The sequence below is a fragment of the Lepisosteus platostomus genome, chromosome 3, assembly GCF_059453375.1.
Source record: "Lepisosteus platostomus isolate fLepPlt1 chromosome 3, fLepPlt1.hap1, whole genome shotgun sequence".
In the NCBI taxonomy this organism is placed as follows: Eukaryota; Metazoa; Chordata; class Actinopteri; order Semionotiformes; family Lepisosteidae; genus Lepisosteus; species Lepisosteus platostomus.
This window is the reverse complement of record NC_142613.1, coordinates 36,436,464-36,463,859: the sequence shown is the minus strand read 5'-3', so window position 1 is coordinate 36,463,859 and position 27,396 is coordinate 36,436,464. Positions and strand designations below refer to the sequence as shown.

General features: G+C 38.0%; 1 protein-coding gene across 1 annotated transcript in view; it reads right to left on the bottom strand.

Annotated features, from left to right (window-relative positions):
• Positions 1 to 27,396, bottom strand: part of ppp2r5a (protein phosphatase 2, regulatory subunit B', alpha isoform) — a 106,124-nt gene that overhangs the window by 53,277 nt on the left and 25,451 nt on the right. Inside the window, exon 2 of the mRNA XM_088625488.1 lies at positions 3,280 to 3,476. Within this exon, the coding sequence (XP_088481614.1) occupies positions 3,280 to 3,476 (197 nt within the window). The remainder of the gene's footprint in view (positions 1 to 3,279; positions 3,477 to 27,396) is intronic.

Here is a 27,396-nt window from a genome sequence, read left to right as displayed (position 1 = left end):
AACAAAATCTGTATTATAGCACTGGTGACTGTACTTCTGCAAACCCCTTATGAAATACAGTATATCAAACGAGCCCCATTATATATGCATTAAAGAATCTGAGTCTTGTAATTGCAAGTCTGTCCCCTCACAATGCTCTATGGGATAAACATTGAAGAGGACCCATACAGTGTCTATAGATTATCCCTCAGCGTATTTAATTAGCATTGCCCTTGGCAAGCTCTAGATGCGTCAGAGAAGCAGCTCACTTGTATGGCAATATGAGTCACACTGATGCAAGAATAGCAATAGGCCTAAATATTTTTGGAGAAAAGATAAGTCAAAAAGTACATGATCTATGTATGACTTTATCAGTCTTTTGCAGGATAGAACAAATATTACTTTGCTTCCTGTTAGAAGTTTTATTTTAATTACCTTGCATAAATTCAAATTCTGTTTCTCCACATGCAGTTTATGGCACAGCAGATACAGTATACTTCCCAGGCAGGGAAAGATTCCATTACTGGAAAATAACCATCATTTTCTGAATTAGTTTTTGAAGAGGGCAGCATGGTGGCATAACAGTTAGCATTTCTGCCTTGCTGTGTTGGGGCCCTGGGATCAATTCCTAGGGTGCTATCCACATGGGGCTTGTATGTTCTACCCATGTTCACATGGGGTTCCTCCATGTGCTCTGGTTTCCTCCCACAGTCAAAAGACCTCCTGGTAGTATAAATGGTTTTGGTAAAAACTGGCCCTGGTGTGAGTCAGTGTGTGTTTGTGTCTGTGTCTGTGTGTGCCCTGTGATGCACTGGTGTCCTGTTCAGGGTGTATCTTACTTTGCACCCAATTTTTACCAAGAAAGGCTCTGAGGCACCGTGACCCTGAATTGGATAAGCAGTTATTGAAAGTGTTGTGCTGAGTATTAGAAGACATGTCAGATTTGTTTTGCTCTTTAGTGATCTATTTCACCAAAGTTATTTTCTTTTTTCTGGATAAAAGTGCATGACAGGTGTATAATGGGTGGCTCTGTGGGACACGTATTAAAAACTACAGAGGGTCCATCAACAGGAGCACCCAAAAAACAAGAACAGCCTTTAAGACAATTATGAATACCAAAGGCATTGACTGCACATACTCTAAAAACAGACAGAATGGAAATATAATGATGTTGGGTCTTTGTATTTACACTTTTTCCACACTGCTCCTCATGAAAAAAAACATTCATTAAAGTCATAAACATACTCAACCACAATTTACGCTTCTCAAGACCTTATTAGACACTGTTAATGAGGGTTACCACACAAACTCAAAACTCATTTTTAGCAGAAAGACTCCAGCTAGTCGTATTGAGTTTACAGAATCTGAACCTTTCAAACCATCTCAAGCTGTATGGAATCCAGGGGTATGGGGTCTGAGGGGTATTTAAACTTGAAATAAAGTTAAAAACCCAGAATGACATACAAGTAAAAAGTAAAAGGAAAAGTAGCAGATGGAATTCTTTGTGAGAATCTGAGATGAACAGATGATGAGCCACATGGATACCATATCCTTTCCTTTGCACAAGCCTCTACACTCTCAACTGAGTAGGATGCTGTTGAAGAGATGGCTTTTATCACTTCTGCAAAACACCACTTCTCTTAGTGATATTTTAAGGTTACAGAAAGAGACTAACAGAAAACAGCAACCATTATATGCATTTAGCCTATGAAAAATACTTTTAGAAAATGAGTGTGCTCAATTTCGTTTTGATTATGGGTTTATACTGCCAAGATGTAGCTCAATGTGTCCTCTTATTTCAATCCCACACTTTGGCATCGCATCCTGAATCACTTTAAAAGGGAGAGGCAAGACTTCCTCACCGCAAGCTCAGTGAGAAGGAAGATCAACGCCTGCTTTAAATCCTCATTAGTACACAGACTAGTACAACAGACAGTTGAAAAGACACTGAATGTACTTTAATCATTTAAAGCATAGGGTTGGGAAGCAGGGTATCCTAAAGGAGCTATACACAACAGAGCTACAACATGAATATTGAATGTCAACCTGTTGCAAAGAATTAATATTTTGCTTCAGGAACTGGCCACATCTCTGAAACATAGGAGTCATCCATTGGCTCTGCTTTTCCAGTGTGGTTATCATGACACAATTTTGCAAAACCAAGATGGGAAAATAGCACTCTTTTGAAGTTCAGCAGATTTAGCTAGCAGAGCCATCAGTCAATAAACACTCTCCAAATCTATTTCAGCTTAGCCCACTTAGACACAAGCCTCTCTTTTCGAATCAAAGGCAGCTGCAATGCTCTTGTAATGCTCAAGAGTGACAGAGCAAGTTAAGGAAGTGCTCGTGGCATGGTGAGCTCATCTGAGGGAGCACTGGAAAGTCGAAACAAGTTGCCAGTTTTGAAATGGTGGAAGTTAACATTTGTGGTATCCTGAGGCAGAAGCTGAAGTATTATGCGGGTTTGTCGTATATTTTTATAGACACAATTTTGTAGCACCATGACCCCCAGTTCAGTACATTTTACTGACATAATTTCTTCATCCCTCACTAACATCAATTTATCAAACTCAGCTTGAAAAACAATGGTAATAACAGCATTGCATTTCACCATATCACTCTGCAACTCACAACTGGCAACCCACTGAAGCTAAGCAGGTGTGAGCCTGGTCAGTACCTGGATGGAGATCTCCTGGGAAAAACTAAGGTTGCTGCTGGAAGAGGTGTTAGTGGGGCCAGCAGGGGGTGCTCACCCTGCGGTCCATGTGGGTCCTAATGCCCCAGTATAGTGACGGGGACACTATACTGTAAACGGACACCGTCCTTCGGATGAGACGTAAAAACCGAGGTCCTGACTCTCTGTGGTCGTTACAAATCCCAGGGCGCTTCTCGAAAAGAGTAGGGGTGTAACCATGGCATCCTGGCCACATTTCCCATTGGCCCCTTACCAATCATGGCCTTCTAATAATCCCCATCTATGAATTGGCTTCATTACTCTGCTCTCCTCCCCACTAACAGCTGATGTGTGGTGAGTGTTCTGGTGCACTATGGCTGCCATCGCATCATCCAGGTGGATGCTGCGCATTGGTGGTGGTGGAGGGGAGTTCCCATTACCTGTAAAGCACTTTGAGTGGAGTGTCCAGAAAAGCACTACATAAGTGTAAGTAATTTTTATTATTATTATTCATTATTATTATCAACTCAGTCTTACTTCTCTCCAATACTATTTAAGCCATTTGGAACTCTTTTTGCATCACAACCAGCCAGTGTGACACAAGGAAAAGAAACGAAGCCACCTACCATGTTAATTATGTCGGAGTAGGCCGACTCAACCAGCACGCCCCGGTTCGTAGAGACAAAATCCACCAGCTCGTTCAGTGTCGCGCGTTTTATCTCTTTGCTCTTGAGGTCCGAAACCGAGTCCATGAAATCGAACAACATGCAGCACTGCTGCAGCTTTTGGCTGAAGAGCTCCTGCTGTTCTGTTGAAGGGGCATCTGAAAAGAAGAACAAAAGGTCACGTCAGGGCTTTTGCTGACACAAACCAAACCCAAATGAGGGTTCCCAAAACAAGCCCTGCTGTAGCAGTGGTCTGTCATCTGACGTGCCAGAATGCTTGTGGGCAAAACTACTAAGTGCACAAACTGGAACAGCTTTAAACAGGGTTTGCAGTGAAAAAAATTACAGTATGAAGCAACATATTAATTAAAATATCTATGGTTGCTAATGCTGTAAACAATCATACTTACTCACAAGTATGACCCTTATCTTTTCCTCATTCATTACGGTCTTAATGACCATTACCTTTTCCACATTCATTATGTCATTTAAACAGGCTGCTACCGGACCCTGACAGCAGTGGTGCCAGCAACAAAGAAGTAGCTGGTGCCAACCAGAAGAGGAGAGAGGAAAGCCATTGAGGCCGAGTGGAGAAATCCAAAGCTAAAAGCAGAATGTGACCAGTCAGCTCGGGGTGTAATTCAGTGTGGGAAGTGATCCCAGGCCTAAAGCTTACATCATCCTTCGCTCCAGCCCCAAAAAAGCCAAAATCAAGGAAGATAAAGAGGCTACTGAACTCTTCACACTTGCTGCCAGAGCTAATTCGAACTTTAATTTCCCTTAATATAAACCAACAGTGATTTGAAAAGACCAAGCAAAACCAAAATCCCTTATTTAAGGGCTCTTAACTGAATTACCACAGACTGGAGCTCCCAAAATGTCCTTGCTGACACACCCGAAGGCTTTTAACACTATACTGCTGCTCAATTAACAACTGCATTCTCTGAGGCACAGTACTTAGTGCAGTTCAGGGGCAATTCAGAAGTTCTTTAAACTTCTGAGAATCCTGGGATTGGTAAGTGTAAACAAAACCTACCCTGAGGTATAAAATAAGCATGTGAACCTTTAATTGTTTGACGTACATGATGTAATTATAAATGAGTCTTATTAGGAAAAGTCTTGTTTTATCACCCCACTGCTAATCAAAGGATTTTTTGACCATGTTCTGAAACACCACGCCAATCTCATCCTGCAGAATGAGCACACATAAAATGCCCACGTTACAGGAATGATGAATGTCATGTGCATGAATGTTTTTAAAAAGTAAATAAAAATTAAACTTCTAAGAATAAACAGGGACTTAAGGTTGTTGACCCACAGCAAGCATTTTAGAGTCCAATTACAGAAAAACTGTTAGGTCTGAAGTCCGATGAAAGCACAAGGCCTTGAAGAATGAAAACAAACAAAACATACAGGTGTATTTTTTCTGATGCTACAAAATGAACAAAGCTCTAGTTTAATGTCAAGATAGGGGATATTAGCACACACTCTAACAAAACAAAAACTAAAGAGCACCAAGTAAAACTCCTATTATACTGTATCTCAAATTTGGTAGTTTACAAAACATGCAATGCCAGTAATTCTGAAGGGGAAAAATACTAATACAGTAGTGACATTATTTTATTGGTAATAAAATAAAACTATAAAAGATTGGTTATGTTGTTGATTTACTTGGAAGACACGTTATCACGGTAGCCGGATCAGCAGTCAGAGGTACTGCTTTGTGTCGTGTAAACAAAGCAGTACCTTTGTTTTTAATTTCCCTTGGTCCTGAACACTGCTGAGGAATTATAGCATCCTGTCAGAACAATGCTCATCCAATGCTTGACACAGAATACTGAGAGAACATACAGTATAATGCTTATTCCATGCATACAGTGGCTGAAATGAAATCTAAAAGTTTCAGTATATTAGCCCAGATGCCCCTTTAAATGAACAGCTCCCCTCTGCAGAGCCACATTTATCTCAATTTTCAATCAACATTTTAATGAAGTAGTTTCAGTTAACGAAGCATAGCATTATTATAATAAAATCATAACTTAACTTAGAGAAAAAAAATTTTTGTCAAGAAGAGTGTTCTCATTGTGGCTTTTGGAGCACATGAAGTATTCCTAAAACATTTAAAATATGACATTCCAATTTAAAACACTTTTATGGGTATCACAGTCTTTCAAGGTCTTGACATTTTTTCTACCTCTTTTTTCCCCCTCTGTACATGTGGTGTTTTCATGTTGAGATAAACCTTCCATCTTCCATGGCAGTTTTTATTAGAAGAATCTCAGCCTGTACATTTTCAGCAGCAAGTTAGGCGTCTTACATTAAGAAAATTTGCGAACACTGTGCAGTTATTGCTTTCCTCCTTCCAACTCTGCATATCACCTGTATATTCTGATATGCATTTATCACAAGCAGCACATGTAAATTTAAATATCCACATTTTTACACCTATGTGAAGCTTCTGGATGCACCTTTCATGTTTGGGAATACAATGTTTCATTACACACCCCTGATAACTGGCTTATGTGCTTCAAATCCCATCAGAACCTTGTGTAGATGAGACCTTTATTACAGAAGCACTATTTCAGTAGTGCTTCTGCACTACTTTATATTAGAAGTAACATTTTCAGCCTTCAAAGGGGAAACAATTCCTTGAAAAATTAAAACTGTACTGTAACTTCGGTCTTTGATCAAATGTGTCCTGTAACATAAGCATGTACAGTAGCTGTCACAGGAAAAGACCCAAAGTCTAACCCATTAACAGGATGACTTTTAATGCTTTTTAGCTCTAGCACAAACATATCACCCCCTCCCTTTTACTTCTTCCAGCTCAACTGCTACATGTGACGCCTTAAGCTTTCCCAATTACTTTCTGAAAATCTGAGAGCAAATTCCCTTCATGGGCAACAGACTCCCTCTCCCTGTAAACCTATCCTGGTACATTCTGCAGCAACCAGGATTTATTTATATTCCCGCAGAAAAGCACCTCTAGGTCTGCTATATACAAAGTATTGCTGTGGCCAACGTTTATAGAATCTGTAAGCTTCACCTTATTTAGGAAATACAACAGAACGTGGCTTTCTACAGAATAAATGAGATTCACAATCACCTAAAGGATTTCAAATGTTCCATATAAAATCCTGAAAAGTGCATTGCATGACTGATTTTAGAAAATTAATGCAGAAATGAAGATATGCTGGTCATCTTTATTCACATTTCCAAAAGGCATTTCCAGCTTAAATATTACAAAGGCAAAACACCAAACAGTGGATTATAATAAAATATTAACTGGATGAATAGATGCATCCTGACCACAGTGGTCCCAATGAGTCATGCAACAAATCTGGGAAGGAGACTACACTTCATGAAGTGTTGCTCTCTGCAATTCATTCAACAATTCTGCCCATGACCACTCCAAAATAAAAATAAAAAACAGTGACTGGGGAATCTTTTTAGAAATGTTCTCATAATTCCTAATTTCTCTTTGTTACTGGGACAATACACCATTGTTTCATAATAAAATGCACACTGAACATTTCTGTTTCACCTTTGATTAATGTGTGGCTAATTGTTTTAGGAGGCCTAACTTGGGGTGAGTGAGAAAAGCAGTTTATAATAGCCTGTTTTATTCTGTTGGCATGGCAGAACGACTCTTGCAAGTTTCCAAAGGATGTGGGGTATATTTTAAGGAAGGTTATAAAGCACATGTCCATCTTAATGCAATGACCCTGCTACCCTGGTAACCACTGACGGCATATTTGCTTTCAGAGCACTAAGTGTACTTTGTACTGTGAGCCACATCAGTCTAGTTACTTTTAGAGTATCAGAGTTCTTCAATGCAAATGACAGGATATTTCAGAGCAGCTCTCCGATGAAAAAACAAGAGACTACAGGTAACCACTTTTTGCTAAAACAAAAACGTTTTCACTACCATTTCACTTCAAAACAATTCTACAGTATTGGCAAAGTTGCACATCTGTATAACCACTATTGACAGTATTCTACTGTTGGACATGGTCAATAAATATGCAGTTATTGGATCAGAAGCTGTTGAAGGGCTGCAGTTTTTTTTTTAATAATGTTAAGCCATTTCCGGATTCAAAGCTGTATACTGTATTAAAGACATCAACCCAAACTGACCCCAGTGTGACAACACCAACTGGCAGTGAAACACATTACATACAGAGAGAAGCGGAACAGTACAGTATCACAAAGATTATGAAGGACTTTATATCAGGGGGATTAGCTGCAGTGCTGCCTACATAATATAATAATAAAAAAGAGATCTAACTAAAAGGCAGTGCATATACAAAAAACCTCGAACGTGATAAGGCCGATTCTGGATCCTCATCACTGGGCTGTTTCTTTTTTCTGCTGTGATTGCAGTGTGATTTAAAATCGGATCTGTTACATTTTATTTTTCCTTGCTTACTTTCCACCAAGAGGAGTTAAATCAGTAGTTCTGCACAGGTTTTTCCCCAAATTTAAATACTGAAAGGTCCATGGTTTTACAGTCAGTTACACACAGCTAAGCAGCCAAACTCCCTTCTCCGTTTTTTTTTCATGTTAAGAAAAGCAGTTTCTTACATTCACTTTATCACACCTGAAACTATACAAACTATAGTGCCCCTTCTAATACGAGTGTTCCAGTACATCCAATTAATCCCGCGCAGCTCTTGTACAACCGCATTAAAGGAGGATGAATTCCAGTGTAGGGCACCATTATTAGAATATTATGGAACATAATTATTAGCAATAACACAAAGGATAGGAGTAGCACGATGGAACAGTGGTTAGCATTGCTGCCTCACAGCGCTGGGGCCCTGGGTTTAATTCCCAGGGTACTGTCTGCATTTGCATTTGTATGTCGTCATGGTTTCTCAGGGTGCTCCAATTTCCTCCCATAGTTCAAAGACATACTGGCAGGGGAACTGGGTTATAAGTGTGTGTCCTGTGATGGACTGGCATCCTGTCCAAGATCCACCCCACCTTGTGCTCTTTGCTTGCTGGGTTAGTTTCTGGCTCCCCCTGGGACCCTGTACCGGATAAAGGAATTTAGAAAATGGATGGAAGGGTGAATACAAGGGTTAATATCTATTTGCATAATGCAATTACTTACATTCCATATCTTGCATAGCCTTAGTTAAAAGGTGTATTTTTTATACAAGATTTTATCCATGATCTAGATAAACCTAGTTTTCTGCAACAAGATTTTACACATTTTTCAGTGTACTTGGAAAAGTCACAAGAAAACTTCCATGTCAGAAAGGACAACTTAAACTCGTCATTATTAACAACAGATGTCATAAGGACAGAACTTGCATTGAATTTCTTTTGACATTCTTATGTTACTGTACCCGGTCATAGTCTTACAGATCTGCCTGGTGATACGAATAAGTAACAAGACTGAACATGCAACAGAAAGAAGGGACACGATTTAGAACGTAAGCGGGAGAATACTAATTAACTGCTAAAAGGAGTTTTTAGTGAATGGGTGTTTTTCACATGGCAATAAGCTGCTATGTGCTGTCATTGAACCTAATACATTGGGATCTTCAAGATCAAAGGCATAAAAGTGGATATGAGGATGTGAATGAGCAAAAAAGGTCTGATTCATCTGGTTTCACTACAGTCTCTATGCTCACACAAGATCTCCATTCACTTAAATAGGGTACTTTTATACACATTTTCCTTTACACAGCTTAAACCCTTGTGTGTTCTGAATTTTAGACTCAACATTAGAATTTGTATTATGGAATGAAATAATGTTTTACTTTTTTTCTTTCTTGAAAAGACCATTTTACTTCTGATTTTTTTTTAGTAAAGAACACTTTAAACTATCACAGTTCTGTGTCTGCCAAAAAAATCAAAGCCGCTACATACAAAGTCAGACAGGGCTAGGTTGCCATGACAACATGATTACGTTAACACACTCTCGACTGGAGGTTGGCATTTAAAGGTGTAGGTTACCCTTTCTGTCTCTCTGTCACCTAGGTGTAGAGCCTTGAAGTGGAATAGTGAATACCTGGTATACACCAGATTAAAAGCTGTACATGTATGGAGTGTGTAGAGGTAGACCAAATCAGACCTCTGTCCTTTAAAACATTCTCCATATTCTGGAAGAAGGATCTCCCTCTTTGACAGGTGTTAAAAAATTGTTAATTAATATTTAAAACGGTGTAAATATCTGGTATTTGGTCTTCTTCGCACCTTCTAATATTCAAACCTCTGCTTTTGTTAGAAGGTTCTAAATATTCAAGTCACTATAAAAGCTGTGGTTTGTTTTTTTATGCAGGTTGCAAGGCTCACACAAAAACTGTAAAACAATGAAACATAATTCAGAATGGGGACTGCCTAAATATAGCTATTTAGTTTGCAGGCCTTCTATACAGAGTTACAAGAGTGTTTGATTTCCTGTGAAAGGATGGAGACAGAAAGGTCAGTACTATCACAGTAGAGGTAAAATGGGGGGCTATCAACTGGAGTGATCTTTGAACCCTTAGTTCTTTAACACTATTACTGGATATTGTCGGCCTGTCTACCTCAAGTTTCAGAAATTTAAATGGTAGGGTACATTTTTATAATCCTTCAATAGCAAGCCTTCAGTATATGATACAAAGGTTTGGATAAGACAACATGGCAAGAAAATGGACAAATACAGTAGACCATGGATTCAAATGTTCCTGTAGTCAAACAACCTTATATAACATCTCCTAGTATTGGCCATTCTCACTACCAATTCTCAAGGAGACAACGAACAATGGTTTGAATGTGTATCCCAATTGCTAGCATTACTTCAGGACTCTCAGAATTCATTTTCTCTCCCACATTCACATCTTGAGACTACACAGGGTTTTGAAAGTTTCACAGTTTTAACCATTGCAAACTAAGGAAAAAAACAATTTGATTAAAGATTTGATTAAAGATGGAGTTGTTTTTTTTCTGTATGTTAAACATGATTACTAACAATCACTGCAGGTCTGGAATTTTGACGTTGGTAAATTTTAGTCCTGTGCTAATGTAATGTGCAAACACAGATGACATGTGGACACCTGTCCATTTTCAAAGCCACTGCCCTGCACTTCTTTTCATTCTGTCCAAATCAAACATTCTTGTTCTAGTAAATACTCACAGGTACACCTGAACTAAACTATTATTGAGGAAAAAGAGAAAGCAGAGAATTTAAAAATTGAAGCTTTTAATGATGCATTTACTAAATTTGTGGCAAATATGTAACACGCCAGGAAATAAAAAGCCCATTAACCTCACCAAGGTAGCGGTAGCCTTCAAAACAAGAACATTCATTCAATTTAAAAAGCATTCTCGGTCTCAGACAATTCTATGAAGTGCTTTAAATCTCACCGCACTTGTTATTTCACAGTTTCTTTTTCATGATAATTTTGTTTTGTGTCACACAGCACAAAGGTTGTATGTTCCTGCAACAAAAAAAAAAAAACATTTACATCTGGTGCTCCATTAAGAGATCACGTGCAAAACTGCTTCCTCTGGGCTTAACTTTCCATTTAAAGCTCACTGATTATTCCTATTGGAAACTAGCTGATGGCCAAACCTAAGGATCCTATGATTTCCAGCTTTGTGCAAATCGTACTTAACTGAGTACATTCCTGCACCAGCATTCATCTCACACAAAACAACAAAAAGTAAATAGATTTGAGCCATAAAACCTCAAGGAGCCAGAGGTCATCCTGGTTTCAGTAGCTTTAATGAAGTATTAATGAAGCATGTGACTCCTCCCCAGATGGGATGGTAGTCCATCGCAGGAATTTTTCCTCAGCAATGTTCATCCCAACACAGTTGAGACTGGACTTCTAGCATTTCCACGGACCATCAGAAATCCACTTTTCATCTCAAAAGATCAAAAGTAACTGAAAACTCTGTTTTCAAGCATATGCCTGAAATAGCACTCTACCACATTTCCCAAATGAAGTTAATTTACTCTTTAGTATACAGTATAGTACACAAACTACAGTTTATAGAGTGTTAATAGCATATGACAAATTCACGTTGAAAACCACAGCATACTGTATAACCATGTGAATAGCAGAAAAGTTGCATTATATAACTAAAACAAGTTTTAATTCCGTTAGTGAGGATTTCCAATTTCATGTATACTGGCAAATGTGAAATTGCCACCTCTCACATTTACAACAATAGATACCGGCTGCTTCTCAATTATATGCTGCCCTATATTTTTATCGGTCACAAAAACATTGAATGTTCCACTAAACCTCATGACGACATTCCTAAACCTCAAGGAATGGTATCATAGGTTTCGTAATATCCATATGGGAAAAATGCACAAAATTTAGTTGCAAAATCTGTTGTTAAAAACCCATGTCTTTTCCTTGCACAACCATAAAACAGGTCTTATGCGCAAGACCTAATTTAATCTCTATCACACTTTGCAGGACTCCTGCTTTCATTCTCTGCGATTCCAGACTCCTGTACCAAATGTAATCTGCATGGAAATCGAAGATGTGAAAGAGTCACCAAATCATTAGCTCTTTAGGCACTGGTTAGATCTCAAGGTATGCATTGAGAAATGCTACAAAAGTGGGAAAAAAACTGGTGAGAGCGCACACTTGAAAGCAAAGAGAGACAACAAACTACCCCAATTTTGATGGCATTTTCTGAAACCTGCATGAATTTCAAATTGTAGTCCCCAACCCACTCCCCAGAAAAACAGCTGCTGCATGAACACACATTTGGAGCTGGTGTGCAGTTCACAGGCGACACGTGAGACACAGCTCAGAGATAGGACGCCACTGTGAAGCACTCGCTCTCCTCCGGTTTCAGTTTCCGCTCCACCTTCCTTTCATTAACACAGCAGCACTGATTAAAAATCTCCAGTGGAGCTATCCCAGCATCCCTCGTGGGGAGGGCCAACCATCACGCTTCTAGGTGTTTCAAGTGAGGGAATGTGGAACTATTCTGGGCCATTTTTTATCATCACACTGTTAAACCTATTCAGGGGGCCGACCTGGTGTTTATTTTCCACTTTAAGTATGACAGGTGTTTTTGTAGCTTTCTTCTAGCTGATTATCCTGGTTACCAAGGTACTGCACATTCAATGACTTTTGTGTTTGTTTATACATATCCCCCCCCCCCCCACCGGCGGCCCGCACAATCATCAAGCCTCCCACTATTTTTCGCACTGTGAAACGACTACAGGAAGTGACTATAGGAAGATTAGTATCGATCGGAGGAGTGACAACGCTATAAGCTTTTGGCTGCCCTGCAAGTCAGCAAGTCACAGGTCACAGCTGTGGGACTAACCAAGGTCAGCCTGACTGCCACACACATCGGGGGGGTGGTATCTGCTTCACAGGCAGCTCACGGCGTGCGGCTTTATTTTTAGGTCATGCTTTCAAGATCATAGAACATTTCCCATGGATTCTGCAAACACAGAGTTCAGGGCTTAGGAAAGCAAGACAGAGTACCATCTGTGCATTATACATCTCAACAAGGCAACCTCAATTGCATCTCCACCTGTATTACTTAAGATAAACTTGTTAAAAGCTGCTTTGGCTGTTATTGTTCTCCTTACTTACATATGATCGCATTAAAAACACCCATTTTCTGAATTTCCTCCAACACTGGGTTTATTCTGAAGCTTTCTTTTTAAATGTGCATTATAGGTTCCTTAATTAATTTATATAAAAATATTTGGAAGTAACTAAGAGAAGAGAAGAACAAAAGAAAGCCATTACCTTGCAACTAAAACACAAAACATTTTTTGGAAATTTTTCCAAAGACTCATCCACCTTTGTTTTTTTTTTTGCTCAAAGCGGGCTGCAGCAGTGAGGAAATATCGGAGTTGGAAATTCCTCTTCACACAAAAATAAAATATGAAAATATCACCAAATATGAAAGGGAAGGGGAGAAGTGGATGAAGCTTTGTGAAGCACTGTTTTCCAACTCTGTAATCTGGACATCATGTAGAAGTCTAAATCAAGACTAAAATATGCACAGCTGTACCATGTCATCGCACTTCTCTTCTCCACAGAAAAACCCCTAGCATCTTGTTCCATGAACCTTATAGACATTTTACTCCATCTAAAAAAAGGCTTAAGGATATTATACCAAAACTGAGGAGCTGCTTTCCGAAAGCACCTCAGTAATGTAAACAGAAGAACACTCCAGTTAGTAAAATTGCATATTCGATCTAGAGCCCAGAGACGCCTACCATTACCAAACGAGCCTCTAAATTAACCCTTCATGACAAAAGCAGCTGGATTCATTCAATGATATTTGTATCAGAGTTTCACCACGATATAACACACAGCAATAACTTACCACAAGTATTTTAGAAACTTCAGAACATCAGTAATTGTTTTTTTCCAGTAATTAGCATTAAGTTGCCAAAACTGCATTTGTAGGCCAGTAGATGCTGAGGTCACACGTGGTGATATACATTTCTTAGCAAGTACTACATTACAGCTCAGAGAACTGAGCAATTTCATACAATTCCTATCTGAAGCTCCTCTTCCTTCCCCAGATGCGACCATCCATTGACAAAAAGCGTACAGTAGTAGAACACCACTGACAGTGACAGTATCGCCCCCTAGTATTTCACCCACAGTCATGTAAAACCTGCTTAAAATGTCATCACAAATGAGGGGCTAGACAGATGTACTGCAGACAATATAATCCGCACGAGGCCAACCCCTCAGCCAAGAACTTCTCACTTTAATTATTCATGTTAAGTATAAGACGAGAAAATAACGCATCTTTGAATTATAAAAAAAAACATTCAGAGTAACCTCTGCGAGGACGTCACCAATCAAAAGCCTTCTAAACTATGGCAGAAAGGATTACAGCTGAGGAGTTTTTTTTTTTAATCATGAATTTCATATAATATGTTGTGATTTTGGACATAAATGTCCATTTGTAGGGCTAGCTGTCACTTCATGGTGATATGACTCAGAGGCAAGCCAGCACAACTTTGCTTCATAGAGATAGCGCCAGCAACAATGACTGAAACACAGCAGGAGATTGACATGCTGTTGAGAATGGTACAAGAAATCGCCAAACAATATAATCAATTTCACTGAAAAAACAAACAAAAGCATTGGCACTACAGGCCATATCTTAAAAAAACTGGTTTAACAAAATGTATGCTGCAAAAAGCTAGATGTGCCTGGTAAGATGTTCATTAAAAAAGGAAGCCAGACCACACATGGTGAGATGTTTTTTTCTAAAAAGATAAACAGTAAAACCTTTAAAGCGAAATATCAGTTTGGCCAGGAAGATGTTCCATTACTGTTACCAGTATTCCATTCCTATGCTTAAATTACACTAGTTTCCAGTTAACTAGTGTTAAGGTTATGCTCACTACTGGTTTTAAGGCAATTTTTTTGTCTAATGTCCAAAAGTGCAGTTGCCTCTCTATGTCACTGGTCATTCCTTGAACTCAAACCGGTAGCTCCTAAAAGTTTTAATACCGCTTGAGCTAAGGTATTTTGACAGTATGTTCCCATTTTCTAAAACCTGAGCCTATTTCCAAATCATTTCTGAAATACCAGCACATGAAGCATATATTTGAGTTGCTTATTCATAGATGCATGGCTATAAAGGAAAAAGATTTTTGATATTGAAATACCTTATGTGTGATAAGGACAAGGATAAACTATACAAAAAAGAATGAATTAAGCACTGAGGAAAAATGATATAAGTAGAAATATGTGCCAGGGTTTACACAGAAGAATGAAGAAGAAAACCTTCCCAATCACTCTATGGAAGTCTTTTATTATATTTGGTGAAGCAAAATTCCATAGAGAAAATGATTCATTGTATTAAACCAAAGTCAGTGCAGTGCTACATTCTGTCAGGGCAAAGGCACAGAATGTAAGATTCCTTGTAAAGTGAGGGTATCCGCCTCACACAGGTTTTAAGATGATTTCAACTTAAAAACTTCAGATATTAACATTAGTCTATGGAAAAGACAGTCAAGAATACTATACAGTACAGTAGGTCTAACTGCTCAATATAATCTTTAAATGAATGCTTGTTGGCTTTCGACACTAACCCAATTGGTCTAAAATACTTCTGTAAGAAGCTGCTACATCTTTTGTACTTTTTAGCTTTCAAAGCTGTAACAAACAATAAAAGAGCAGAGCAGAGCAGAGCAGAGCAGACACTTAGTGTAATTATCATTGTTTCACACCATTTCCAGCAAAAGCAAACCTATTCCAATATCGAAACAGGGTGACATCACAGATGCTTTTAGAATATCTTAGATGCAAATTACAAGAACTTGAAGAAGTTTTTCTTTCATTTTATAAACTCAAAACGTCATTAGTGATGCAGAGCACACAGTGCACATTCAGGTGATTCCTGCAATAACACCAGCTGTTCTGTGGACAGTTTCTGATTATTTTTTTTATTTTCACACTAGACTCAGACCTTGAATAGCACTGACGTGTGACTGATGTCGGGTCTTGCCAACTGAGAAAGAAAACACAGCTGTTTCCAGGACAGCAGAAAAAAAAATTGAATCAAACCCAACTAAACACCTGGAAACCACAAACATGCACTCCTGAAATGAAATATTTTTGTACAATTCTACAAGTTTGCACAACACAGTCAGTGTTGCAATGCTATATTATAAAAAATGGAATCTCTGGGAAAATGCCAAAGAACAGAACCCACTGTCTGATGCGAAATACATGGATCTGTTTGCAAAGGGGTCTAGGAGTGTGGAACAAACTACCCAGCCATGCTGTTGAAGCAGATAGTCTGGTTTCTTTCAAGAAACACATGCTGCTGGTGTCATTACTTGTATTCTTCCTACTGCTGGCCATTATTTCCTACCTGCAGTTTCACGATGCCAATAGTTATTAGTAACGCAAAGCATTTCACCCTGCTGTGATGACAGGTCATCTTTCAACCACTGCAAAAGTAAAGTTAGACCTCTTCTTTTCTCCAAGCACCCCAGACTCTACAAACAGGTTGGTTTGGCTATTTCTATTATATAATTAACATACAGTATCTGAATTTTTTCAATTCAGATATTGCAAACTTAAAAAATTATAAAAATACTTCAAAATCATACGATTACAATGAACTACTTTTATTTAACTCTATTTATTCCAAAGGATCCCAAAGTCTTTGATGCATGGGAGGAGACCAGCTTCATCTTCCACTTCAGGGTGCTGAAACAGTAGCCTTTATACGTCAGCAGCACTACTATTAAGCAGATCAGGGGGAGACGTGAGAAATTTCTTTATCAAATGAATTAAGGTGAGACAGTTAGGGAGGTCAGATTGTTCAGATTGTTTAGGTTAATATACCTGTTCTTACGAACAGTTCTATGGACTGAAAGATATTGGATCATTTAACTACTACTTACTGAACGGCCAGATCTGTTCAATGACCTCCACTTATTTTTATTGTTCAGATGTTTCTTTATCTTAAATGAAAAACCGACAAGTCCAAACTGTGAAGGGAAGCTCAATTTAAACATCCAACATGGACAATTTACTTTGTATTTGCTGTAAGTGTTGCTGTAAGTAACAAGAAAAAGGATCAGTGTATTACAAGTATTACAAGTTAGCCAAAAGAAATAATTTGTGTTAAACTCAAATAGCAGTATAAACAAAATTAAGGTATATCAGGATAATTTCAAACCCAACAAAGAAAAAGGACTTTACTTTGTTCTTACAGACTGGAGAGATTATAATATTAATTTTGAAAGTTCTAGCCAGAAGAGACATTCTAAAAACCCATAAATCTGAGCTTTAATTGAGAATCTGCTGAATTGCAAATACATACAAAACTAAGTGTTAAGAACAGTGTTAAGAACACTGAGACATCACTAAAGCTTCATAACCACACTGTGTAATGCTGATACCAATTTAGCCAGACATGCCTCTAAGTAGCACAGTAATGAAATAACTTTTAGGTGTATTTATCTGCAAAAATATACTCAGCAATTTGCCAAAACTTGGAATGCATGCTAGTTACCAGTTTAGCAAGCCTAATATTTAAGTTGGATACTGTATGTGCAACTCTGCAAAACCAAAATTTTTATTTAATTGTGACTCATCTAAATCTGCTGAATTAACTCTCTAGGAACAGTGATGGCACACTTGCTATACAGTATTTACAAATGAATATTTTTAAGAGTAAATACAGTACCAGTAAGTCAGTATTGCCGATTACCACTATATATTCAATAAACAAAACACATCTTAAATCCCCCAATCATTTTAAAATCAAGATCTAAAATTGAGCAACTTTGCACAGTCCTACATTTTCTCCCATCTTTACCTCTATTGTAAATGCTACTCTGTGATCTCAATACCTGTCCCTGAACAGAGCCTGTATCCATATTCTAAAATTGAACTGACAAAGAAAAGCTCACAAAAATCAGGATGAATATTTAATTCACACCTGCACTAAATGTTAGACGCATACACAGACATTTGTCTAATCTGCTCTTAATGGGCTTTGTGATCGAAAGTGGTTGAGAAGTGTAGAAAATCTATACTTAGTACTCGGCCGAGGACTTAAAGACATGCTCATCTTTGCCTTTTGAGAATGCATTGGCAAAAAAAAAGTTCATTGGGTTTTCCACAAAAGTAAATTCAGTTTCCGCTTTTTTATACAGGTCTTGACTTGGGTAGGGTGGTACCCAATTGGAATACATGTAGGATAAATGCAACATTACTGTTCAGACTCTTAAAAGATTAAAAAGAGATTAGATAAGCGCTTTACACTAAATCAATAAGGGCAACATGACCTGGACAAACCAAAGTCCCTCCAGTGACAAAGAGAAACTGATGCCGATGGGCCAGGCAGATCAATCTGTTTAACAGAAGAGCACTTGTCTATTCTGTTTGATGGTTTCACACTGTCATATACCAACATTTTAGCTGACAAAACTGTGGCTTCCTGTGGTTTGAAGAAGCAATATAACATAATTCTGCAAGTGAAAACATCCTTTTGAAACCCATACCTCCAAAACAAGAACAAGAGGCCTTGTGGTCAGAATATTTTTCACGCCCATCACAAGTACAAGTTTCTCAAACTCAAACTGTATTAGCAATCATACAGATGGCATACGAATGTGCAAGAGGTTTAAAGTGTAATGTTTTTATCACCTTTGGTATCTGCCACCCTCCCAATTTTTGCCTGCTCAGTAATGTTTAAGGTTTTGCCTGTTCAGTTAGAAAGAATTGGCTTGTTCAGCTCTTCCTCATTCAATGACTGAGGCATTACAGCACACTGGGCTGTTTGGGTAGCATAAAGTACAAATTTTACAAAATATTGTTATAGTCTGAGAAGCAGTTCCTCACATATCTGCAGTCACTGTGGTTCTCTCATAATAAGACCCAGCTAAGGCTCTTGTGTATGGTCTAAGAGGTACCCCTCCTGTCTACTTAGAACACAAACTCCAGGTGGCAATCAGTTACTTAGATAACAGGGAAATTATTATTTTAGGTACTGAAGACCATGTTCACTGAAAGATCTGGAGGAATTGCCCATTCCTGCTCTACCACTTCAATCGCATTAGTGAGAAGGAGGGGGGGGAGTAAGTTGCTCTCAGCACAATGTGATTATTTTTTAATTTTAATTAACACATATTGCTTGTCAGATATACAAGTAGATTACATTGATGTTTCAAACTTTTTTGAATTGTGAAAAGAGTTCACAACTAAATCTTGTGAAAAAAAATAAAGTCTATCATACCTGAATACATTAGGAACCTAGGCCCTGTTGGGTCTGTGAGCAGGAAGTACTTGCAACAAATTGTAAATGTGGTATCTTAGCAACATGACAGCATCAAATCGCAGTAGCATGCTGAGGGTGCAATATACGGGTTCTACTTAAAGGGACTGCCACTACATAAACACAGGACTTTTAGGAGCTACTCAAAGTTCTAGAAGACAGAATACTACTGTCTCTTTTTATCTCCCAGCCTTCATGAGGAGTTTAAAACAACAATGAAAGGATGTATCTTATGGGTTTTGTTCCTAGAAAATTCAGAAAATGCCTTGTATTACTGGTTCAGCATTACACCCTAAAGGTAGCCAATCAAACACAACAAAATGGTAAAATGCTAGAGAGGATTACAATTGAGAAGGTTCTGTTATTTATGCAGAGAATTCTTAAATTAATTAAAGACATTTCACTACTGCAATACCTGCTGATATGATGCAAAAAATAAATTAAATTCTACACTATTTCTGTGTGTGATGTTCTTGCACTAAATTATGTGCACCAGTGCTCAATGTTAAGCAATTCACTAACTTTCTGCTTCAGTAATCCACATCTATAAAGTCAGCACTGACCCTGCAGTAATATACACAATATTAATATAAACAAATGCACTCCCATAGGTTTCAGAAAGCCATCTAGTTAAAAGGCTCTTAACTGTGTTCAAATCATAAGGTTTTTCGCAAAGCATCAATTCTTGATTTTTAGCAAAGCTGAGTTTCAGGAGCATATCATTATAAGATAACCGTAGCTCATCTACATAGAAAATCATTCCTCATTCTTGTCAACTTGATACCATAATTCATTAAGGTAATTACATTCAGCATTATATAAAGTGAAAACGACAACAATTCACTGTAGAGTTAACTACTTTATGTTACCTGACAAACTACTGTATTCAAAAATGATGAAAATCAGAACAATACAGCCCACAGAGACTTTGGTCATGTGCCGCTATCGGCATGCTTAACTGATAAACCTATTACAAGAGCTTCTACAAGCCTTAGAGTCTGGCGTGGGCACTCGGTCACCCAGTCAAAGGTTTTGACCTGATAAGACAGGGTGGGTGGGATGCCTCATCACTGGCCTGTGTGACTATTCTTCACGGAAGTCATCACTTACTGAAACTCACTGAAAACAAGTTAATCGGAAAGTGAGGCAGAGTTTGGTCATAGCTAAAGACATAGTATGACACTTGGTGTCAAATTCAAAAGGTGTGATTCACTGTCACCCCTATCTGTTTCCCACCAGACTGCCAACTTAGTTTTTCACTCTGTCTTCTTTCGAACCCCCTCCCTCTCCAGGATCCTAGCTGGTTTATGGTGTTCCTCTGTGAGGGAAATCTGCCTGATCTACTTTCTTTTAGGTTGCTCCTCACTAAGCTCTTCTCAGAAGTCAGTTCTTTACTCTGTTTTTATTAGTTACAAACCACTGCATATGCATCACAATCATGAGCTTCCACTCAAATCTTTGCTCTTTACCTTTCAACTGCTTATTCATTGTCTTCAACATGCACTAGATCTTCACAAACAACCAGCAACTCTTCTCATCACTAACTATACTGGCTAATCCTGTTTGGCCAGGAACACTTCACTGTAAACAACATTTGTGCCCCTGAAACAGCAGCAGTTGTTTCTCTCTCATCTCACACACTCACTCTGAGACCAGATATCTGTAGATGGGAAGATCAGTGTGTACTCAGGACTGTGCAATCTAGACTATCTCTCAGCTTGAGGAGAAGGAATGCTGCTGAGAAGTGGTTTTTGCTCAAATTCATCTCTCACTTCCTTAAAAGTTACCTACAGAGGGACAGTCACCAACCTTCTAATGGCTACATAAGAAAAACACAATGCTTAGAGATTGTATAAATATTTACAAATAATTATCACACAGGCATATTAACTGTTACACATTATAAATTTATTTATTAACAGTTTAAATGTTATAAATGTGCTTACACAGACCCATTATCATTATCAACATGAATAATGAATAATACAGATAAAATATTCACAAATGTATCCCAAGGCACAAACCTATTTTTAAGCCAAACATTAAGTTTTGCTTACAAATTTGCACAAAAACATTGCTTTGGACAGCATATACATTACAATACATGTATATACAATACAATTTGTACAAATACTATGATGTATTCTTATTTTTTTCAATCTACTCTATTTAAATAATTACAAACATTTCATAATTAAAATTGCATTAGTCTTGAGTGTGTTAATTGGTGTGTAATAGTCCCAGATGGAGCTGAGAATGAGAATGAGAATGAAATCTTTCAAGAGCCCTTTCTAACACTGCTTGTCATAGAATGGGTGTACACTAGGAAAAACCGAAGACATACTCATCGTGAAACATCTCTCTTTAACATCTACATTTATTAAAGGGCCAGAAGGAATGTATATTCAGTGATTTTTAAAAGTCTGAAATTTTGATGCAGTGACCTAAGTTTAAGAGTCAAAAAATAAATCAAATAATCAGGACAAGTATAACTTCTTAGGTCTTGATGACCGGCTTCAAACCTCCCAACCTGAAATCAGAGAAGTTCTGTACTCCTTTGCCTAATCCCTGGTAATGAAGACAGCTGTTGCCATACTTAAAGGAGCTGGTTCAGGCTGTTTACTGAGGACCCCTTCCCAAAGGACGAGTCAAGTGACACAGGTTCCAGTAGTCCTGTCTGCTGAGACATACAACCTCCCAGCACCTCCTCATTTCAAGTGAGTGTCCAACAGAAGGGGCCAAAGACCACAAAGACTATGGGACAAAAATAGTCTAACACAGTCACATGGCCCTTAGCCATGTTGGCATAAAATTTATCAGTCTCAAATGACACTAATTTTTGGTTTGAAGGCACACTGAGCATTTTTTTTTCAGGGAGATATTGTTGTTGGTCTGTTACCAAAGGGTGTAACAGCTCTTAAAAATAACTGTATTCTCTTCTATTTTTGTTTGCTTTAATTTTGTTAACACAACTGTGGAGCTCAGCACATGACGTAAAATTACAGAGTTTATTCTGCAGGATCCTAGGGAGAAAACTTTCTTTGGCAAACTTGCGACATGTGCATCTTACAGTAGAACTGGTTTTGTGAGAAAAGGGAATGTGCATAAAAATGCTCACAGTATTCCAGTAACTATGCACCCGATTAACTAAAGTTTTCACCCTGGAGTCTCAACTTGTTCATTATCAATTCAAAGCACATAAGCACTGTAGTAAGTAGTAAGAGGCTCTTCTTTAAAGAAAATTATTAATTATATCTTAATTCAAAATACACATACTGGCTACAGATAATTATGGTCAAAAATCACAATGCCAAAGGCTAAGGTCGTACAGCCCTTTGGTGCACACTTTTCTTTCCATTAAGAAAGGCAGGTTTAAATTTTAGCAGCTATACAAATTGCCTCATTTTATTATTAATAAAATAATTATTTCAAAGGGTGTCAAATAATGTATAGTTAAAACAGGTATAATGTAATGTGAAAGCCAAAACACTTCTCAAGCATCCAGATGAGTACTCACATACAGTAAAATGTATTAATTCAATTCTATTTAATATCTCAATCATGTCTTCTAAGCATTCTCCAAGGTAAAAAAAGGTGCAGTTTTTCTTGCCTACCTCCAATCAGGTCAGTCTTCAGTTTCAATGTCTGCTTGTTTTGTTCTAGCTACAGTAAGACTTCTGCTGTATTGAAATGAACAAGTTTTAACAATTCTTTGCTGAGATAATCCGTAGAAATACAGGAAGAAAAATATTCAACTAAAATGTATTGTTTCTGATGTTACTTTTACAGGGTGCTCCATGTGCTCTATGAATGTACCTACAGCTACATTTGCCAATGATTTCCTAAAGTAACTGAACATATTTTAATAACATAAAAAGATAAACAAGAGCAGGCCTTTCAGACCATCCGGCTGCCTGACTGTCAACCTAACCACCAGATACGGAAATAGATATTTTGTTTTGGAACGTAACTTTCTAGCATTGAGATCTGAACTATGTTTCATCGAGAGACCCAGAGAAGGGAACATATTTTGCTAAAATGTCATCCTGTAAACATTTTGCAAATTCCCTATACTTGTCCTCTAAATGCGCATAGTTGTCAGCTTTGAAAGCTGAATTACAAAGTGGGGCATCTGCTTGACTTACACTCGGAAAAAAATAACATTTATGTCTGTGCAGGACTCCTGAAACCTGCTTCACTGTAAAGCACATCTGTAGTACATTAAGCTCTGACCTACAACGTTTTGTAGATATTTATGCAATGTCTTAGCATTACAGTACACTGTGGTAAACGGAGCCAAAGGCTAATGACATAAAACAGAAAGTTCTTCTTGTTATTAACCAAAGACACTTTACTACAGTCTACAGTATGTTCAGTAAGTTTGTTTATTTATAGTCTCCCTTTCACTGTTCTATATATTTTTTTTTATTTATAGTAATTTGTTCATCCTGGCTGCCATGGTATCAGAAATTGCTTATTGTTGCTTAAATATTTAAGACCCCACTGAGTATGGTGTCAAACCAGTCAGAGATTTGTTGCTACTGTACCTCAAATTCTGTCAGCTAAGCAGGATAACCAGGACAGTCTATACAAATCACTCAACAGGCTGCATAGAAACCCAGTATCATGAACGGGGGAATGCCTGCTCAGAAACACAAAGCCACAGCTTCTCATTTCTAAAATCCTCTCCATGAATGTATATTCTAAATAAACTTTGTTGCCTAACCTTTAGTGGCTGGAGCTCAAGTTCTAGTTACATACTGTATGAGATATCAACTGTCATTTTCTTTAATAAGAGCATAAAGCCATTAAAGCACAACATATCCAATTAGTACATACAGTATATGTTGTGTTTAGTTTGGAAATAAATCGAGGAAACTCAGAAAAATAACAACTCAACGAAGAAATGTCAGCAATTTATTCAGGAGTATATTTATTTTGGGAGACAGATGAATCAAAAAAGTATTTTACGTGTAGAACATGAAAGGAAAAAAATCAAGCAGCACATTGTGTAAAATAAAAATATTACAAACAATTTCTATTTATTGGGAAGAAGAGTACTGGGGGACAGGGATTATAATATCCATCCATTTTATAACTGCTTTATCCAATACAGGTTCATGGGGGAGCTGGAGCCTATGCCAGCAAGCACAGGGTGCAAGGCAGGATACACCCTGGATGGGACGCCAGTCCATCGCACAACACACACAGACACACACTCACACCAGGGCTCAGAAGCCAATAAACATACAGCCTGACATTCACTGTACAATTTATGTTAGTGGGGGGGAAAAAACTGCAAAAACTCATCAAAGACAAACGTAAAACCATTCATTTTCCTTTCAAAATGAGAATGAAACAAAGCAATTCCAACTGGTTATTTTTTAAACAACAATAATAATTAAATTTCCTTCAGCACAGTTAAAAGTGCACTGGTAAATAATGGGTAGAAGCAAGCACTAAACACTAAAATAATCACTCCTGACAACTGCTTTCAATGCCGCTGCAAGAAATTTTCCTGCAATGGGAAGGAAGTGCCTCCTCCTTCAGCCTCTGGGGGGGAACTTGCCTCTATTAAAACTGGAAACCAGTAGCTGCTTCCGCTTCAATGTTGTTTTAGGTTGTTTTTTCATGCAAGTGTTGGTATCACAGGTAACGGTGGCCTGTTATTGCTTTCCAAATCTTTCCAAAATCCAGTGGGTTATCTTTTTTAGCAGACACAACCCACTGTGCACTAAAAGCAAGGCGTATTCATCTCTTCTAGGCCATGCTAAGCGCACTACAACAAATGTTAAATCATGTGTTCAGATGAGGTGAAACAAATTTCAGGTAAAGATAGGGAAATTGCCCAAACTTGCTGTTGTTTTTCCCTACGTCTGCATCATGCTAATGCACACCTCTGAAACATTACATAATTATAGGCTAGGAGGCTTTAGTCAGACCAAAACTGCTTTCCTTCTCTGCTTACACCCACCACATGCTGCAGTGTCCCTCACTTCAGACAGCTGCACTCTTTTTCCACAGCCCCCCATGGACAGCTGTGTCTCAGCTTGCATGAAAATAAACCACTGTCCCTTTGTCAAGACAGCTGACTTTCATACTAAAGACTTATGTGTTTACTGCTGCAGGGGTAAGGGGTGTTACCCCAGTGTCCTGACCAAAGTTCCCCCCTGACCTTTATCAGTTATGGCCTCCTAATAATCCCCATCTTTGAATTGGCTTCATAACTCTGTTCTCCTACTGTTAGCTGATGTGTTGTGAGCGTACTGGTGCACTATGGATGCCGTCACATCATCCAGGTGGGTGCGGCACATTGGCGGTGGTGGAGGGGAGTCCTCATTACCTGTAAAGCACTTTGAGTGGAATGTCCAGAAATGCACCCTGTACAGTATGTGTAAGGAATGTATTATTATTTTAACACACTACTCTGCAAATGACTGTAACAGTTTCTGCAATGAAATAACTACTCACAAAGTAGAAATGGTCAAAAATATGCACAGATATCTTTTTTTGTTCCTAAGCTTTAGTGTGTGGTCAGAACTTTCCATCTGTCACACAAAACATCTCTAAGGAATGGGCTGAATGCTAGTGATTGTGAATATTCTCCTTACTGTTTGTTCACTAGACAAGAGTAAAGTGGGCTCAAGAGAAGGCCAGGAAATAGCTCACCTGAAATCATAACAAGCAGAACACTGCACACAAAAACAGGGTGCAGTAATACAGTTATGATCAGCATCACTGATGGAAAAATAAAACATTTTAAATACTCAAATGAAATAATAAAGAGAAAAGCTCAACTAGTAGAGTCTCTTGCAGTATTCTCCCTGGAACAAAATGTCAAAACATGCTGATATGGAAAGCATTCATTATCCTAGTATTAATAAAACTAATGAAGAAAACTGTTAAAACAGCACTAATTAAGAAACCAAACTTTATATCCATGCCCAAAAAGCTAAATGGGTGTCCGTGTTTGTCAGACGTACAATTCACAGAAATAATAAATACTAACTACCATGAGATTTGCACTGATGAACTGCGATGCCGTGCCAGAAAGAGCTGACACAAAAAAAGGACAGGATGCAACATGTGAGATTTGCCACAACACCACTCCTCCTTGCTCCCTTCACCTCAGTTGTGTTGCAAAGAAGAGGGAGAGAGGATCTGGGAATATTTCACAGTGAGTACTGCAAAACTGAAAATGTCAAACGAAATACAAAAATCTGAACACAGAAATTCCACATCAGTCCAAACACCACTGACAGTCAATGAACACTCCTCAGTCTTGCACATACAAAGCATAGCCAGGCACATGTAAAAAAAAATTAAACTGTTTATAAAAAGTGTGCTAGTCCTAAACTACTGTCTAGGAAGATATGTAATGGAAAATAAAAGAAAAAGAGGCATTTATTCATATAAAAAAACTTGATATAGTTCATAATATGTACATAGTTGATATACAGTATGTACATAAATTTAACAGGTATGTTACAGTAAACATCAGTAACAACATATGGGGAAAGAACAATGCTGCATTTTTGGAATTTTAACACTTGCTATTCAATCCTCAAACTACTCTGAAGCCTTTTCTCTGTAATTTCAAATCCAAAAAATAACCCTAAGTTTAAATATTATGAGAAGATTTAGATTCAGAGCCAATGTGAACAGGAACACAAACAAAATTTGTACAACTTGTATCTCAAAGTACATTGATGAGAAAGTTGAAAGTAACTCTGAAGAAACCTGAACCCACTTAGTTACTATGCTTTTACTTCCATTTTGACTTTATTAAGGGAAGGAGCCTGAACATGGGAGACACTCCTGATGGCTGAAAAAATGACAATGTGTGGGCAAAGTTATTGTAATAATTGCTCACTGAAAACACAAAACTCAAACTGTGAGTGACTCATCCTGTTCAGGTATGTCCTTGTAACTCCTAACCGCCACTTGGCCTACACCAGGTGACTCAGAATGATTTGAAACCTTAGTCCTTGGTCAAAGTGCAGTGCTACTATCAAGCTCAAAAATGATACTGTACAATTATCATTCAGCAATGTGATCCTGATGTGCAGTGAATCACATAGTGTTATCAGATTTTTGTCTCCCGCGTGGCTCAACAAGTAAAGGAGCCATATAGACTATGGATTTTGCCCTAAGGCTTAGAACACTGATTTGAAACTAGGTCATGCTGTAGACCAATCGTAACAGGGATTATTTAACCACATAAGTACAGACAATATCAAACTTGCATTCAAACTCTAGATTGTGTTCATACTCACAGTATTATTTTCCCATTTAACAATAACACTAGGATGACATTTGTTTCAATTA